The sequence below is a fragment of the Rosa chinensis genome, chromosome 1 (assembly GCF_002994745.2).
Source record: "Rosa chinensis cultivar Old Blush chromosome 1, RchiOBHm-V2, whole genome shotgun sequence".
Classification (NCBI taxonomy): domain Eukaryota; kingdom Viridiplantae; phylum Streptophyta; class Magnoliopsida; order Rosales; family Rosaceae; genus Rosa; species Rosa chinensis.
The window spans coordinates 38,683,232-38,702,770 of record NC_037088.1 but is presented as its reverse complement, the minus strand read 5'-3'; the positions used below and the strand labels follow the sequence as shown (position 1 = coordinate 38,702,770).

The following is a 19,539-nucleotide window of genomic DNA, read 5'->3' as shown; positions in this document are numbered from 1 at the left end:
ACTCCAGCTAATAATGTTAAGATAATTGATATCAGTTCTCCAGTATTTATTTTTGGATAATTTCTCTTTAGTATTTTTTTTTTGTTTAACTAAAAGAAAAATAGGAGTTGTTTGACCGAATTATTAGTATAATTTTGTAAAAAGAATCATTTTAATTGAAAATGAAAAGATGAATACAGTGAAATTATAAGGTTTTGGAAACACATCAATAACTGCTATTAATGGTTTTCTTTGTCAAACACTGGTGGCTTTTACTTATAGTCTTGATTTCAAATGGCTCATGTAGCGCTGGTCCATCCATCTCATTCGAAAAAATAAACCGCGCGATGCTGCGGGAAAGAGTTTTTTTTTAATATATAGTAAATGTTAATCAAAAATGTTATTGTTTTACATACTACATTTTGCAGAATTGTAAAAAAAAGCCTTGTTTATGGAAACCCAAACCATCATGTTTCATTCGTCCATACGCAATTTCCACTTCCATTTTAATACATAGTGGAATAGTGGATTCTATATCCAAATTTCATAAAACAGAAGTTTTGAGCAGAAGCGGGCGCTTTAACCTAACTTGTCTATTTACTATTTTACAGTTTTCAAAAAATTCTTATTCGATCTATCAGTTAAAAAAAAAAAATTGCTAACCCAAGATATGTTTTTTTTTTTTTTTTTTTTTTTTTTGTCTAGAGCTAACTGAAGATGTTGTTTATATACAACTTACAAAAATGGTTAGTCCTTAGCAACATCTTCTACCTTAATTAATAGTTCGAACCAATCAATTTACATGAGGTCTTCGTTGGTATCATCTATTTTGGTTCATTTGCTTGGAAGTTCTCTTCTGTGTTAGTGGAAGCTTTATTTGCTGTGAATGTGATGAGCTGCCACTGAAATGTTGGGCAGTAAGATGAGAGAAAAAATAAATCAGACTACAAAATATAAAAAGAAGCAAGATATGGGGATATAAGTTAAGTAGCTTAGGAGGTCAAATTTATCTCAGAGACATGAACATAATGAAGTTTGGTATCTGAAAGTGCAAGACTGCAAGTTATGGTTTAAGAAAGGTCCCTATTACGGGTTAAGCTTGCCTCAGTTGATTACAGAAAAGAGTTTATGAATATGAGTAATGAAACACATAATGAAGCTATCCCTATATGAAGGTTCATAGAAAACATCAAATTACCAACATATATCAAAACTCAAAATTCATCACGTCACAGCAACAGTTCTCGTGCTTTTGAACAATAAAATAAGATATTATTGAAGTTTTTTAGATCATTATTTAAGCAGAAACTGTAAGAACATTGGACCACTGATAAATGAACTATTTTTTTTTTTTTTGGTCTGAAAAATACTTCAATTGAAAGCTCAAAAAGAGCAAAGATACAAGAGCAGAAAACACGAGTACAGCAAAACCACAAACATAAGAGAAAAATACAGCACCAAGCTGCAACAAAACCAGTCCTATGGACTGGGATGAAATCTCAGATAGACCTATGTGGACATGGGAGACCATCATTCACCAAAACATCGATCATAGAGGTTAGAGGACCATGGGTCCAAACATGTGTGCACAACCTCTTTCTAGCTAGCTTGGCCGCGGCATCAACAACGCGGTTAGCTTGTCTTGAAATCCAATCCCAATTAACACAGGAAAAGGAGCTTTTGAGTTTATGAAACTCATTGAGGAATGGATAAATCTTCCAGTTTCCTCTGGAAATTTTGTTCTTCAGACCATTAACTATCTTTTGACAGTCACTCTCCAATATCAGCTTGTCAATATTTAAATCTCTAGCCAGTTGCAAACCATGGATAATTGCAGCTCCCTCACATTCAATTGCTGAATTGGATGCACTATGGGTACTAGAACCAGCTACCCAGTTACCCTTGGTATCCCTAATCACAACACCAATACCAGCCTTTCCAGAGGTCTCATCCCAAAAACCATCATTAACTTTCATGTAACTAGGAGGAGGAGGAGTCCAAGAATGAGTTGGAGGATCAGATTGGGGGGGGGGGGGGGCTATAACTAACCAATTTGATCTCTTCTCCTGAGTAAGTAGATAATCATCCACTCCGTTGTTTGTTCTGATGATTGTGGCCTCTAGAGATGGCAGGACACCATTAAAAGTAGTCGAATATCTCGACTTCCATATTTCCCACAATAAGAACCCCAAGTATGTGAAGGTCCAATCGATCCTCCCAATATGATCTAAAAGCTTTCTGACAGTGTTTACCAACCAAGAATCCAAATTGGTAATCTCATCCTTAACAATCTTCACACCTAATCTGCTACCAAACCACACCAACTCAGTCCATGGACAAAGAAGAAGACAATGTTCAACAGATTCCTCATATTCCCCACAAATTGAGCACATAGGAGATTTTCTTACTTTCCTTTTGAACAGATTGTAAAAAGAAGGAACAGAGTTGGTAACGGCTCGCCAAAGAAAATTGGACACTTTGGGAGGGAATTTAGAGTGCCAGATCCAATGCCAAATCTTTAGGGGTCTAATGTGGGAAGTAGAAGCTTTCATAGAAATAGACCTGATGCATTGCCGTGGAATGCAATGATAACATGAACGAACAGAAAAGTCACCATCCCTTGTCAACGGCCAAATCAGCCTGTCGTCTTCATTTGGGTCACCTATTGGCATATCCTTGATAGCTTTAGCATCAGAATCATTAAGGAAAGGTTCAATGTGGCTGATGTTCCAGTTTCTTGTGTCACTATCAATAATCTCCGTAATCCAAGAGGAGTAAAGCAGTTTCTAGTATCAGTGGAATGAATGAGCTCGTCCAAGGAGTTAGGGATCCACCTATCTTTTCTTTCCACACATCAATGGTTCTGCCATCGTTCACTTGCCAACGCATGTTCACCTCCACAATTTCCCTTCCCACTAGGATGCTACTCCAACCCCATGACGCTCTACCCCCCTTCTTAGCTTCAAGAAAAGAAGAGTTAGGAAAGTATCTAGCCTTTAGTATGTGAACCCAAAGAGCTTGAGGATTTTTCAAAATTCTCCAACACTGCTTAGCGAGAAGAGAGGTATTAAACTTTCTGAGGTCGCGAAACCCCATCCCTCCCACACTTTTACTTCTACAAAGAGAGCCCCAAGTCTGCCAAAGTTAACGATCACTAATTTGGCTGAAAATATGTAGAAATGATCTACTCATGTATACCTAAAAATTGAATGGTGGAGATGTTGATATGTGATCATAAAGTTAATTGGTCTAATAATCGATCTCTCAAATTAGCAAAAAAAAAGAATCCATTAATGGAAGGGCCCTCTCTTTAACAAATGGCCTCAAAATAAGTTAATAACAACTCAAGAGGCAAAATAATAGTGTATCAGTTTTTCTCATGTTGACCGATTAAAATTTTTATTTCTTTTTGTACCTATAATTTATATTGATACTATAAATGCCACGTAACCCTAGTATGAATCCGACTCATCTAAATTTCAAGCCTGTGAAATAATCGTAAAGTTCATTAAAAAAAAAAAAATCACATTATCCATCTAAGTCTAATGGTTAGACTTTAGAGTATAATCTCAAATAGCAATTATTTTTATTTCTTTTTACAAATTGATGGTGACTCTTCCGTTGCTTCGTTTCCCTCCAACCCTTTCATTTGGCAGATTCTCTATCATTTTTGTAACAGACTACATGTTACACATCATACAAGTTCCCAGCCATCTTTAATGCATACAAAATTCCCAGCCAATCACCTAACCACCAATCTTCATCACATCTCGATCTTCAAGATCTCTTTTAATCTGCAAACACAACAGACTTCAATATCACCACTTTGTAGAAAAACTCATAAAGGAATCTGAATCTCCTCCTTGTTCCAATGGAAATTGATTATACATCAGATGACTTTGATGATGGAGAAAGATGGCAAGTACATTTCTTATTGAACAACTCTAAATATTCTGCTATCAATCCATCCTCATTTTTAAGAATTCCTAATTCTCTTACTGACCCATAAGATTGACTCTAACCCAAAAATATCTTTGTTTGTATGGAGGTAGTCCAAATTGATGAGTAAACAAAAGAACAAAGAAAATTAAGAACAAGAATCACTGCTTTCCCTGCCCATGTGAAAGTAGCTTCATCAGTAGCATATTTGAGATGCAAGGGAATAGGAGAAAACCCTGTAGAACGGACCAAGATGAGTACCTGTAGTACAGCAGTAGAGCCGGGTAGTTGATTTTTTATTTAATTTTTCTTGACGGAGGCAACCAATTCATGGTTAATTTGAGACAAATCTTACTATAAGTTGTTTATTATTATTATTTTGGTTGGAGTAATTTTTCTTTTGAGGAAAAAAGAACTTTTATTATTGAAGCATACGATTACAATCGTAAATGAGGGCATCCAGAACAAACTCTAGAGCGTTTGAGAACCATTTAGTATGGGTATTAGCATCAAAACCATAACTTGCAAACTTGTGGGCTACTCTATTGGAGGTTCGATAAGCATATTGTATCCCAATCGAAGGCAACTGATGAAGAAGAGCCTTGATATCTTCCACCAAGTTGCCTAGAGTTGTGAAATTCTCACCCTCCTCACAAATAGCCTTTATAGCCAAGAGACAATCGCTTTGAACAATAACATTTGTTACTGTCATGGCTTGCAACAATTCTAGCCCATGTTTAATTGCAAGAAGTTCCACATGCATTGCAGAAGTGACATACTCTTTATGATAAGCAAATCCAACAATGAATTCACCCTTTTCATTCCGCATGACACCTCCCACCCCTCCATGAGTTGCTGACTGTAGAAATGCTCCATCTGTGTACAATTTTAGCATCCCTGCTGTAGGTGGGCGCCAAGGTTGATTGCCTTGAATTCGAGGATAAGCCTGACTTCCAATAGCCTTGTTTATGCGGCTATACTCTCCTTGTTTATGTGGCTATACTCTTCAAACCAGGCCATAGTATTAGTGACAATAGCAGGAGCAGCAATAGCAGAATCATTCCAAAGCTTCTCATTTCTATTTTTCCACAAACCCCATAATATCATCAACAACTTAGCAAAGTTTTCATTAGACAAAGAAATCACATGTTCAAGCATCCATTCTTTAAACATAAAAGAAGGAGAAATAGGCAGTTGCATAGAAAATGGAGGGGATGTGCGGATTTCCCTTGCCACAGAACAACTACAAAAAACATGACTCACAGTTTCATACCAGTGAGGACAAAGTAAGCAACGCATTTCACCAAAATATCCCCTTTTGCTCAAACAATCTCTTGTGGGAAGTATATTATGACAAGCTCTCCAAAGGAAAATTGAAACCTTACCTGGAACCTTGGCTTTCCACAAGGTTTTCCATAGCATGCTAAATGGATCCCCAAGAGAGGTAGATGAAAGATAGTTCCCTATCACAAAATCTCGAGCAACCCAATATGTAGACTTTACTGAAAAGAAACCCTTTCGATCAAGCTTCCATGTTAAATGATCTTGAGTACGACAAAAACTCAAAGGAATGCATAATATAGCTGCCTGAACCTCCTCAGAAAATAACTCTTGAAGAAGTTCTCTCTTCCAAGTTTTGCTTTCCAGATGAATAAGATCAGAGACCGAATGAATATTGCAATGGCTAGGCTGATGAAGATTATGGCTGGGAACATTAGGAATCCAATCATCATTCCAAATATTTATATCCCTACCCGACCCAACCTGCCAAAGTAAACCGGCCCTAATGACCGGGCGTGCATCCATAATGCTTTTCCATGTAAAAGAGGGAGCCTCTTCCATATTAGCCTCTAAAAAAGAGCAGTCTGGATAGTAACGAGCCTTATACAATCTGGCAATAAGAGAAGTAGGTCTATGAAGTAACCTCCAACCTTGTTTAGCCAGCATTGAAAGATTATAATCATGCAGGTTCTTAAAACCCATTCCACCTTCAGCTTTAGTTCAATACATTCGGTCCCAAGACCGCCAATGTATTTTTCTGTGCTCCTCAGAACTACCCCAAAAGAATTGAGCACAAAGTTGATACATATCATCACACAAAGACTTACGTAACATGTAGCAGTTCATAACATACAAAGGGATAACAGTAGCAACTGCTTTAATTAAAATCTCCTTACCAGTAGCACTAAGAATCTTGGTTCGCCAACTAATAAGTTTCTTAGTCAATCTCTCCTTAAGGTATGCAAATATAGTTGTCTTTGATCTCCCCACATGAAGAGGTAAACCCAAATATCGACCGTGTTCTTCAACACCTGTAACCCCCAAGATAGCTGTCAGTGAAGCTTTCAATTCCGAATGCACATTTTTACTGAATGCAACACTACTATTCTCTAAGTTAATTTGCTGGCCCGAAGCACGCTCATAAATATTGAGGATATTTTTCACTTGAACACATTCTTCTACCGAAACTTCCCCAAAAACAAAACTGTCATCAGCAAAAAGGAGATGGTGTATCATAGGTGCTCCTGGACACATCACCAAACCTTTCCATAAACCCTGAGTCACCGAAACCAAAATCACTGCAGATAATCCTTCAGCACATAGAATAAACAGGTATGGGGATAAAGAATCTCCCTGCCGAATGCCTCTAGAAGGGATGATATAACCTGTAGGAGTTCCATTCATTAAAACAGAATAACGAACTGATTTAATAGAATAGAGCACAATATCAACCCATTTTCTAGCAAATCCCATCTTTGATAGCATAACTTCAAGAAAGCCCCATTCTAATCGATCATAAGCCTTACTGATGTCAAACTTGAGAAAAAAAAAACCTTCTCTTTGGTTGTGTAATTTATGCATGAAATGTGTTGCTTCAGAAGCTACCAGAGTATTGTCTGATATTAGACGACCCGGAACAAATGCACTTTGCAGGGGAGATACTATAGTAGGTAGAAGAGGTTTAACTTGTTTGCAAGAACCTTAGAAGCGATTCTGTAAACAACATTACATAATGCTATCGGCTGAAAATCTGAAACCAATTTGGGTTCTTTTACCTTCGGGATTAGTGTAAGGTGCGTGAAATTACTTTCAGAATCCAACTGCCCAGTTTGAAGAAAAGTCCTCATTGCTAGGCATACATCATGGTGTACGACATTCCAATACCTCTGGAAAAAAGCTGGTGACATACCATCCGGACCAGGTGATTTGGAAGGATGCATTTGAAACAATGCTTTCTTTATCTCCTCATCAGAATAATCAGCCAAAAGGGAACTGTTCATATCATCTGAAATACACGGATTGACCTTATCAAGTACAAAATTAATTGCCTCCTGATCAGTGCCTTCAGCTTGAAATATGGTTCCATAATAATCAAGTAAAGCATTGGAAATCAACTCTGGACTTGTCTGCCATTGACCGGAAGCATCTGATATACCCTTTATCTGACCTGTACAAGCTTCATCTCTGTCTGCCTTTGTCTAAAAGTACCAACATCCCATTCCATTAATCTCTTCCTAGTAGCCTTGATTTTCAGTCCCACTTGTTTCATAGGTTCACCAACCGAAGGAATAGCCCATCCGCTTTGAATTATAGAGGGACACTCCTCATGTTGCATCCACATCTCCTCAAATCTGAAACGTTTAACCCTGCGTACTGAAGTCACAAGAACATCACTAATCTCTACCATTATTGGATTATGGTCAGAGATATTAGGAGGTAGAGTGATAACCCTTGAGCAAGGATACATTGCTGCCCAAGAAATCGAACTGCATGATCGATCAAGCCTCTCTTTTGTGAAGCGGTTAGACCAAGTATATCTAGATCCCACAAATCCCATATCAGATAGCTGACAGTCTACCAATGCCTGCCGGAACCTGGTTGGAGTAATTATATATACACATCCCTCTTTTATTAATACACACCCCATAAATTTTTTTTTTTTGCAATTTCTTCCCATGTTTCTTTTCCTACCCTTCCTTTTTCTCCCTCATCTCTCCCCAACAATTTTTTCCCCTTTTTGTTTTTTGATTTATTGTGGACTAATTAGCAATTAATTTTGACACATTAATATGGTGACTACTAATCATCATTCTTCTTTCTCACATCAACGAGGTTGGTATATAGTTAATTAAAAGATTCGATAACTTAATTTTATTACCTTTATTGTTCTTCTAATTGAAAAACTTGATGTTCCTAAGATTTTAAAAGATTCAATGTCAATATCTTCATGATCCATATAATCATGGTCAATATTAAAATCAGTAAAGAATAAGCCAGGGTGGTTGTTTTGCAAACCAAGTTGATGATGATGTATTCATGTCTCTAAGATATATTTGATGGTTTTATAATCTCTTTCAATATATTTCAACCAATTTAGTTGTCTGCTAATTCTTAATGTGGATTACAATTATTTGATCTGCTATTGACATCCTTCACTTATGATCTTGAAGCGAGATAGACTGGATCATGCAAACGATGAGAAAATTTAACCCTATAAGAATATCTTTAATTAGAAGTTTTTTCCTTGAAAGACATTGGGTTCACAGGGTTGTGCTTCACGTGGAAAGGGAAGAGGGGTGGAGAGATGATAAAGATAAGATTGGATAGGTTTCTTGTATCCCCAAGTTGACATGATCTGTTCCCGGTTTCCAGGATTATTCATCAACTACCTAACAAGTCTGACCACCTCCCCATCTTGTTGGAGGTTAGAAAGTGTAGACCCAAGAAAAGGAGGAAGAGGAAAAAACGCTTTAAGTTTGAGGAATTATGGCTTAGGGATGATGAATGCACAAAGGTGGTGGAACAAGGTTGGAGTAGTGTTGGTGGTGCTGAACCATTTTCTACTGTGTGCCATAAAATAAGGACAACAAGGAGATTATTGATGGAATGGAGTGAAGTACGCTTCGGGTCGTTGAAACAAGATATCAATGAGATTCGATAGAGGCTTGCAGTTTTTTATGACTCTCCCATTTCCTCTCCTCCGGATGCTGTATGGTTGGAGCTAGAGAATTAGTTGGACACTCTCTTATTAAAAGAACATGACTTTTGGAGGCAAAAATCAAAGGTGCTTTGGTTGACAGATGGGGACCCAAACACGCGCTTCTTTCATCAACGCACAAGTAATAGAAGGAAGAAAAATAGAATCAAGGGTTTGTACAATGATGAGGGCGTTTGGTGTACTGAAGACAGTGAGCTAGAGAATATTGTGCTTAATTAGTTACTATCGCACACTTTTCACATCATCAGACCCGGCAGGGATGAATGAAGTTGCTTCGGTCCTACCATGCTATATTAATAATGAGATGAATAGTGTTCTGGGTGGAGAGATAACTTCTGAAGAAGTCCTTATGGCACTGAAACAGATGGATCCGGCAAAAGCACCTGGTCCTAACGGATTTGCACCTTGCTTCTACCAACATTTTTGGCACCTTGTTGGTCGTGATGTTACTTCGGCGGTGCGCTGCTTTATAGGTTCCGATGAGATGATGAGCTCGATCAATTGCACAAATGTCACACTTATTCCAAAGGTGAAGTCTCCAGAACATGTAACTCAACTAAGGCCAATCAGTCTATGCAACGTTATCTACAAAATTGGGTCTAAAGTGCTTGCAAATAGATTGAAACCATTGCTTCAGGGTCTCATTTCGCCTTACCAAGGTGCCTTTGTGCCTGGGAGACTTATATTAGATAACTCTTTAGCTGCTTTTGAAATTTCACATTTTCTGAAGAGAAGGAGGCGAGGACATGTTGGGTTTGGTGCTTTGAAACTCGATATCAGCAAAGCTTATGGGGTTTCTTGGAATTGGTTCTAAAACAACTGGGCTTCTATTCTAAATGGGTGAATTGGGTGATGAGATGTGTTAAGACGGTTTCCTATTCTTTCTTGGTGAATGGGGTGCCTAGGGGACGGATCGTTCCTTCTAGAGGGTTGCGACAAGGTGACTCAATCTCTCCATATTTGTTTTTATAGTGCGCGAAAGCTTTGTCACGGTTGATTCTTCAGGCCGAAGACAGAGGCGCTATTCACGGTGTCAAAATTTGCTCAGATGCTTCCTCTATTTCTCATCTTTTTTTTGTTGATGACTCTTTTATCTTTACTAAGGCTGAAGTGGAAGAATGCACTATGTTGAAAGAGTTACTTGAGAAGTATGAGAAAGCTTCTGGACAGCGCATTAATTATGATAAGAGCAGTGTCTCTTTTAGTAAGAACGTCAGACGAGTAAAGCAGGATGATCTTGCTGCAGTTCTTGGGGTCCCTCGTGTTGATAAACATGAAAAATACTTGGGATTGCCCATGGAAATTGGATACTCCAAGACTGAAGCTTTCAATTTTCTAACCGAAAAGGTGAGGAAGCGCACTCAAGGATGGGGAGAAAAGACTTTAAGTGCCGCTGGTAAGGAGATCATGATAAAAGCTGTGGCCCAATCTATACCAACTTATGTCATAAGCTGCTTTGAACTTCCGAAGCATTTGTGTTCGGAGATGCATAGCCTACTGGCCAAGTTCTGGTGGGGAGACAAGTCCAATGAGAAGAAAATACACTGGGTTGCGTGGGAGAAATTATGTGTTCCCAAAGTGGAAGGAGGACTTGGGTTCCGGAATATGAGGCACTTCAATCAAGCTTTACTTGCAAAGCAAGGGTGGAGGATCGATCAAAATCCTCATTCCTTGATAGCAAGGATGTATAAGGCAAAGTATTTCCTAGATTGTAGTTTTTGGATGCAAAGGCTGCGGGTGGCTCATCTTATGCATGGAAGAGCATATTGCATGGTCGTGAGCTGTTGCGGAAGGGACTCCGATTACAGGTCAGGTATGGTAATCAGATTGCTGTTTGGAATGATCCATGGTTGCCTTTACCACATAACTTTAGGCCTATCTCTAGGCCAATGGAGGGGCTAGATGAACTTATGGTTGAGGATCTGATTGACCCTGATGAGCATGAATGGCAAATGACCTTATTGGCAGAGCTCTTTACGCCAATGGAGGTGGAGTTGATAGCTCGTATCCCTTTGAGTATAAGTGCAGCATAAGTCAGATGGGTGTGGCATTATGACAAGAAAGGTATGTACTCTGTTAAAAATGGCTATCATGTGGCACAGTATTTGCATGGAGTTACAGATCGAGCATCATGTTCAAGTGGTTCTGTTGGGTCAAATGATAAATATTGGAGGTGTATTTGGCATGCACGTATACCCCCTAAAGTGCGCATGTTTGCATGGAGATTATTAAAGGGCATTATCCCTACAAAACAAGCCCTGAGTAAAAGAGTTGGACTCCCAGACTTGGGATGTGTTTTTTGTCATGGCATGGTGGAGCATGGTTTACACGTCTTCAGGGATTGTAGTATCATTAATTGTTTTTGGGCTTTTGGAGCATTGGGATTAAAGGCCACTAAAGTCAGAGCCACTAGCTTGGAAGAATGGATTAAAAATGTGGTTGATGTGTTCATTGAGCATGAACGTAATTTATTCTTCACTTATCTGTGGGTGATTTGGACAGAACGCAATAATTTGGTGTGGAAGAACAGTTTTTTTAATGCCCATAATGCAGCTCGGTGGGCTATGCAATTCCTGGAAGATTATCAACCTCAAGCAAAGTGGAAACACCCACCGATAGGGAGACTAAAAGTTAATGTCGATGGCAGCTATAGAGCTGGTTTTAGTGACGGTGGTATTGGTGTTGTAATGCGTGATGAGTATGGTACTTGCCTAGCAGCTATGGCACGTTACTTCCCCTATGCCCTCTCTGTTTTTCATATGGAGGTAGAGGCATGTCGGGCAAGCCTCCTCTTGGCAATTCACCAAGGGTGGGATGGTTTCGAACTTGAAAGTGATTGCTCACTAATGGTTGCGGTGTTGTCTCAAAGTTTGGAAGACCGATCTGAGATTGGGCGCATTATCGATGATTGTAAGTCATATTTGGCATCTTTACACTCAATTCAGATTAGTTATGTCTTCCGTGAAGCAAATGGTGCAGCTCACAGATTAGCTCATCTTGCTAGTTTAAATTATCTTAATGATATTTGGTTAGAGGAGACTCCTGTTATTATTCAGGATGTACTTTATGAGGACTCATGTAACTGTAATCGAGGTCAAGGCCCTATGTCCCCCTCGATGCATGATTCTAATTTTAATACAATAAGTCAGGCGTGGGGATGAGCCTCCCAGCTTGGCTGGGTTCCAAACCCCTTCAAAAAAAAAAGAAAAAAAAAGAATATCTTTAATTAATATTTTGATATAGAAAGCATTTAATTCTTATTTTATTTATGTGAATTGTTCTTTGTTTTTATTTTTATTTATTTATTATTTATTTATTAATGAGGAGGGGCATAGGTGGAAGTTTGATAATAAAAAATATAGATGGTGTGCATTAAGTAATTAGGGATGTGTATTTAAAATTTCTCTTTTGGTTGGGGCCATCAAACTATTTGAGAGGTCAAGATTTCACAAATTACTTACTTCACAACAAGTATCCTTTAGAGCATCTTTAGCAATGATAGCAATTTTTTAGTCAAATTTTAACCAAAGTACCTAAAGAGTCATTTTGGCTAGCTACTTTAGAAATATGTCTGCATCAGTTCTCTCTATTTTAGCTAAATTTGATGTTATATTATTTATCGAATGAAGAAAAAATATATTAAATGTATTTATAAATTACAAAGAATGACTTAAAATGAATGTTTTAAATTAACAAAAATAATAGAGAGCCTCATCTCGTTCTCTATATTTAAGAGCGAGATAGCTAGAAGTTAAAATAGAGAGCTACTTAGGAGTCTGGTGCAGTTGCTAAAATTAATAAAAAGTTAAACATGCTCTCCAAAATAGCTAAGGACCTAAGATAGAGAATCTGCTAAAGATGCTCTTAGAGAAGTCAGATCCCCCAAGATAAATGTTGTGTTTAATATTCTTCAGGTAATGCATGTTTTAGCTACCTACACTTAACTAAATCAGGGTACATATATAGCAGACAATAATAAGCAGCCTCAGATGGTCATAGTGCATTGGCAACCCCTTGAAGCTCTAGTCGAGTTCATGACGGACAAGATCAAAAAAGTTGCTGATCCAATGCATGCTTCTGATCTAGCAAACTTTTTTTTTCTTTTGGAAGAGGGGATCAATTAAGCTAGCCCAATGGGCATTAAAAAAGAAAACACCTAACCAGTCTGATAGACAGGCCCATACAGACAAAAACTAAAAAGGAAAATTAATTTTCTCCTGGGTTTCAATAGAGCCAGTATCAGAAAATTAATCCTTAAAACAATAAAAGCTAAAACATAGGCCTGATGAAAAGCCTAGCCCACTACCAAAACCCTAGTTGCTGCCGCCCGGTTTGCGCCGCAAGCCACACACAGTAGCCGAGGAGCCGCCGGACACAGAACACCCAGAAATTCCGTCGTGATAAACTGATGCCAAACCAATTCCAAAATATAGATCAAAGGAGAACCAACAACCAAAGGAATGATATTCCTCACAAAAACATCCTTTTCTCCACCAACGAGACCAAGTTGTAACCATGGCTGCCGACAAGGATCAGAGATCCAGGACATAGAACCAGAACAAGAACAGTAACAGTAACAATGGAGAATTTTGGGGGGGGGGGGGTGGTGAAAAACCCATGCGTGAGCACTCATACTTGCCTAGGTAAGTAACATGCACTTTGTGGACGCAGCCATAAGGATCTTCTTGGTGGTTATGGGTAGAGATAGGAGCTGTGTTGTGGGATTGATTAAATTTTGACCTGGAAACGTATGGAATTGCTTGACAGGGGGGGGGGGTGGTGAAAAACCCATGCGTGAGCACTCATACTTGCCTTGGTAAGTAACATGCACTTTGTGGACGCAGCCATAAGGATCTTCTTGGTGGTTATGGGTAGAGATAGGAGCTGTGTTGTGGGATTGATTAAATTTTGACCTGGAAACGTATGGAATTGCTTGACAGTGAGAGGAAAAGAAGAGAAAAAATGAGGAACAGAGTCCTCCCATGCTGGACATAGCCAGAACTACACCACAGAGGGTAACAAAATCACCACAAGGGTGAGAAAGGAGATGGAACAGCTTGATGAAAGAGAAGATCAGTAGGGATGGAGAGAAATTGGATACAAGTCTGAGTTGGTATGGCCTCCCCAAACTCTTCCACCATCAATCTAGATCCAGAAGGATCAAGATTTGGGTGAGAGAGTGGGGGAGGAGGCGAGTTTGAATTTGAGATCTGGTTTCTCTCTCTAGATTTTAGAGAGAGTGGCTCTCGTTGTTTATCTAGCAAACTTGTGTGATCCTTCAATTCAAGTCCCTATCTATTAAGTTTCATAGAATAAAGCCAAAAGTGAAAAACAAAATAATTACATGACACATGAGGGGCTCACGGGCTGTAATTGTATGGTACACGTAAGGTTCATCGTGGGTGGAATTACCGAGGGAGCTCAGGAATTCGGGTTTCATATATAATCGATTGAGTTGAACTACAAAATTTAAAGTTGGATGCGGCTATTGCCACCCTATTATTTTCGTAGTTCACCCTACAAAATGATTAATAAGTACACTAATTTTCTAAAATCCAAATCTGTAAGAAAAATAAATAGATAACCATTTGATTAAATACAAAACTTCTTAATTCCTCATTGGACAACAATAATCTTCATTTTCTCCATCCAAATTTGAATTTATTACTATTTTTGTTGTTGCATTCTCATCGTTAATTCTTTATTCAATTCACAAAACTATTAGCGTTAACTTCATCAAAATCTTTGCAATACCCTTTGTGAACAACGAAAGTACAAAATTACAAAATAAAAAAATCAATCTCTTTTTCATGGCTCATAGTTGTTAACTTACTAACCTTTTGACATGGATTAAAATAGACGAACATTGAAACGAAAAAAAGAAAAAGAAAAAAAAGTAAATTATATCATGATATTATTAGAAAACTTGAATATATTTTAGTCTATTTGTTGGTTGCCTTTTTAATTGGATATGTCATATAAGAATATTTTTGGAAAGATAAATGGGTTAGATAAGCAATTTTAATAATTGAAATTAAAATGTAGGGTGTAATGAGCAAATAGGGTGCACAAAGAAAATAATAGGGTAACAATTAATAGCCACACCCTTTAAAGTTTTGGATAATTAGGTAGCTAGTAATGAAACTTTGGACAGATCTAATAATAAAAAGGATCATGTTTATGTTTTCCGACAAATTTCTTTTTGATGGGTCGGATCGGTTAGTTTCCTTTGGCTAGCTATATATAGTTTTATCAAAACATTGTTGTGTTGATGTTGAAGCCCACCCGAAAATAATTAAGGATTGGTCTCCAATTTCCTTTCCGTCATTTCCATCACTCATCAGTGATTGAGCGTTCGTGTACTTCTTCACGATGAAAACTGAAAATAAATTGAATGTTAAATTTGGACAGTTTTCTCTGTATATTCTTTCAGTGGAATACAATGGGGGAAAGTGCGATCAGCCTTCCAAATACTTGGTGTCATGTTTTGGCTCATTTTTAGGCCTGTGATGTCAGATCTATACTTGCTACTCTTGATGGGATCTAAAGATCCTATTTAATTTTGCTTATCCACCAGGATCTGAGGCTAGGCCTCTTTCTGTTTTTCTTACCAATTTAGTTTTCCATTTTGTGTTTCATATTAAGCTAGTTTTCAAAGTTTATGATCATGATGTGATGATTATGAAGATGATTGTTTGCTTAATTTTGCTATGGTTGTCATGAAGTTTATGACGTCAAAACATCAGTTTTGCTCCCAGAATTTGGTCGTTGTTGCTGCAGCTTGATTACTGATCTAAAATGACTTTGTGTCCTATATTGTATATATGCAACCTATTTCAATATTCTTAAAGCCAGTCTTAATCGTAGATTTTATGGTTTCAAATAGTTCTGTAAATCTTGTGGCATGCATTATCTACATCAATAATGTGTGTTCCTCTGGTCTCATCTAGATGGTTTTCATTTGGACATTGCTTTAAGAAATGTGGAAGATAGTAGGGGTGGAATGATATGTTGTAAGTTCCCAGTGGCGGAACTTGAAAGTTATCTTTGGAGGGGCAAAAAAAAATATAATTATTATTTTTAAAAATAAATAAAAAATATTTTTACTATTTTTCTATAAATGTACATATTAAAATCTGTTTTAATGTTTTCCTTTAAAAAATTTCTTTCTCGAAAACACCAATAACTAGGTTAGAAGTAATTACACTCAACATTAAAGAATTAATTAATAGTTTCCTTTCACAAAACATAGGAAACACAGCACTTTAGGAAAATAGAGGGCCATAACTTAATTATTTTATATTTTCTGAAATAATTTTCAGCCAATCACATATGGCCACATCATATTTTAAATGAGTTAGGGGGGCCAGGGCCACCTCTGGCCCCAATAACGTTCCGCCACTGTAAGTTCCTCTGGTCTCATCCACATTTAGAGGGAGAATAACACTGTTGTTGTTATTCTGCAGATCAGTTGGATAAATAGTTTGAGGAAATTCCTTACTCTGAACACTCATGATATATATGAAATTATGGAATGGCTTGGGTATTGTTGCCCCAGTACGAAGATCGACTAGCGATTTACTGATTACTATTGACAAGCCAAAATCTATAAACTCCTGTTTAAACCCTAAATTAGAGTTAGAATTAGTTATTAATTATTATTGGCTAGTCACTAGGTGAATCAGAATTAGACAGAATGAAGCATCACTATGTCTAACCCACCCAAGTTTTGAATCTTGCGCCACTGCTATTATACACACACACTACTGGAAAATATAGCCACTGCACATGGTGCAGAATCAATGTGTATTTCTCTTAATTTACACAAATTTCCGTGTGAACTTGTTAATTCACACGGTACAGTTACAAATTTTTATTTGTATTGCTGGTGTCGCTAATGCCATTTGTACATAGTAAAGCTTGTCCTTGTGAAAGAAATTGACGGATCCCACGCTACTATCGTCTACTGAATTCTAGTCACATCAATCTGACGAGCTTTTGTTATAATATATTACGGATCCGTGTGAATGGTATTTTATGTTGGATTTATAAATTTTATTGAAACCTTCGTTATTGTTTCAAAATACATGTTCCCAGAGGACGAACTGATCTAGAGAAGTTCTGAGCAAAGGAATTGCACAAGAAATCTTAAGTCAATTATCTAAATCTAGAGGTGGATAGTTGCAACGGCAAAGATTAAGTCAGTGGAGGAGCACAGATCCTAAACTACTACTTCTTCTTCTTCTTCATTGGACCATCTGCACATGATTACTGATTCCAAAGAGTTGCAAGTATTAAATCAAAAAGATTAAAGGAAACATGAAGACTAGTTTGGAAAATATCCAATCATGAAGTTTCAATAACCCATTTGATAATGAGTCTACAAATCAAGAAACTCAGTTCATACCGATCCTAACTTTGCCTAAGTGCCTAGAGCGAAACCCTAAGCCTCCTAAGCCTAGGGCGACGTGCAAAGCGGCGGCCATCGGATCCGATCGCGTCCAGCACCGGCCACGGCTTGGTGAGCCTGTGCTAGTTCTCGTTCTGTGGAGGAGAGACTGCGCGTTGTGTTCGACGTGACAGGCGGTGATCGTAGCGATGGTTGGAGGCTTCGATAGGAGTTTCTGGTCTGGGCTTTTTACCGGAGTACAGAGGCTTGGGAGGGCAGCTTTCCTACCGGCTACACAAGAGAGCGTTTTACGAGTCGGGTCTGATGGCGGCGTCTGGGCTCGAGGTCCCAAGGCTTTAGTCGGGCTTGGCGGCGAAGGTCTGATCGTGTTTATTTGAGGGGTCGAGGCTTGGAGGCAGAGGCTTCGACGGTTTCTGATCGTGATGGTGATGCTCGGTTGGAGAAGCTGGCCGCTAGAGCTATAGTGCCTCGCTGGAGAACCGATTGACGGTGGCGGTGCAGAAGTAGTGTGCAGGGATGCCTCTCCCTTGTTCGCTCCGGTTTGGGTCTGGGTTTCTGGGCTCAACCTTGGGCTGATGAGGCAGGGGTCTATTCCTGCTAGGAAAGGTTTGACTTGGGCTTGGGCCTCCGGGCTTGGGCTCAGATCAAGACAATCTGGGCCCTAATTTATTAGGGTATGAGCCTGTTTGAGGGTGGATTCACTTCTATGAGTCTTCAATGACGTTTCTAGTCTCTTGCTTATATCACAATTGTGTGATTGACAAGTGAGGGCTAGTTGAACAATTTCTTTTCCGTAGAAGGCGAGGTTTTTTCATTCTTATATAGGCTAGCTTAAATGTGAGCGTCCCAGTGATCTTTAAAGGTTTGCTTTAGCTTAGGTAGGTTACTCCGGATTTTCTTGCCGGATTTCTTATGTAAGTTTTGGTAGACTTAAACCATTTTGCTGTTGATCTAATGAATTCAAAAAAGAGAAACTCAGTTCATACCATTTGATAATTAAACACAAAGTCTTCCTTTTCCATTATTAATAAATTTGCAGGTTAGAATTCATAGGAGCATTAGTGGTTTATTACTTTATTTCCTTCAAAACTCACACAGGCATTTGTGTGGAAACAGATCGAGATGCATACGGATAGCCGTATGTGATAACAGTACATGATGAGATAGGATTCCTGACAGGATTATTAACATTACATAAATATCCGTGTGTAGTTAAAATCACACGGAATTATGTATGTGTTAGGATAATTAAATATGATAGAGTCCAGGAATCTCTTACGCAAATGTCCAATCAATTGTTTCATCCACAGCTATCCGTGTGCAATTGCATTCTAATTCTACTTCATTCCTATATTACCCTTTGATTCCACATGGACACCTGTATTACTAGTTCATACAGATTTTTGTATCATGAGGTACTCACTATGCCAATAACCTCATCAAATGACAGACAATGACCGTCCTATATGCAAAAAATCTGTCGTCTAGTAAGCTGAAATCTGATTGACGTTCAGACGACGGTTAAAGCCCGATGTCAGAAATTCACTCAGACGACAGACACCTAAAAAAAATCTGTCGTCTAAATGTGCTTAAATATGTACAAATTGTAAGTATATGTGGTTAGATATGAAATAGAACGACAGTCAAATGTTGTTGTTGTCAAACTCTAGCAACAGACTTTACAAATAATCTATTATCTGTTTTAATGCGAGACGACAATAAAATGTCGTCTGAATGTGTAGAATTTCCATGTTTCTTTGCCAAATCTGTTGTGTGAACTTTATTGAAACAACATCCACTATTAGTTATCTATTGTCTCTCTTGTTGTAAAAGGACATTTAAATGTCTTTGAATGTGTAGATGTTGAAGTATCTTTGATCTTTTTGTTGTGTGTACTTGTTTCAAACCATAGTTGTTGGTAACTTTCTATTGTTTGATATTATTTAAAAAGACATATAACTTCCAATGTATTATCATATATCCCAATGATGAAAGTCATACTCAAACCATGAAATACAGTTTGTTAACAGCAACATAAACGAATCTACCCCATTGATAAAAGTTTCAGCACGTTGCTCCAACCTCCTCAAAAGGTCCTTCATGAAGAGTGTACTTGTCCCATGAAAAATCAGCAGTGTATCTATTGCGCAATGGTCAAAGACTTCACTACTTGTTTTTTGCTTGCTTTCTGCAAACTACGTATCGTCTTTAC

At 38.1% G+C, this 19,539-nt stretch overlaps 1 protein-coding gene across 1 annotated transcript; it reads right to left on the bottom strand.

Moving 5' to 3' along the window:
• Positions 1 to 4,339: 4,339 nt before the first annotated feature.
• LOC112166454 lies at positions 4,340 to 4,813 on the bottom strand. Its single transcript, XM_024303302.1, has one exon. It carries the CDS (start codon positions 4,811 to 4,813, stop codon positions 4,340 to 4,342), a length of 474 nt encoding a protein of 157 aa, XP_024159070.1.
• Between the last annotated feature and the right edge of the window lie 14,726 nt (positions 4,814 to 19,539).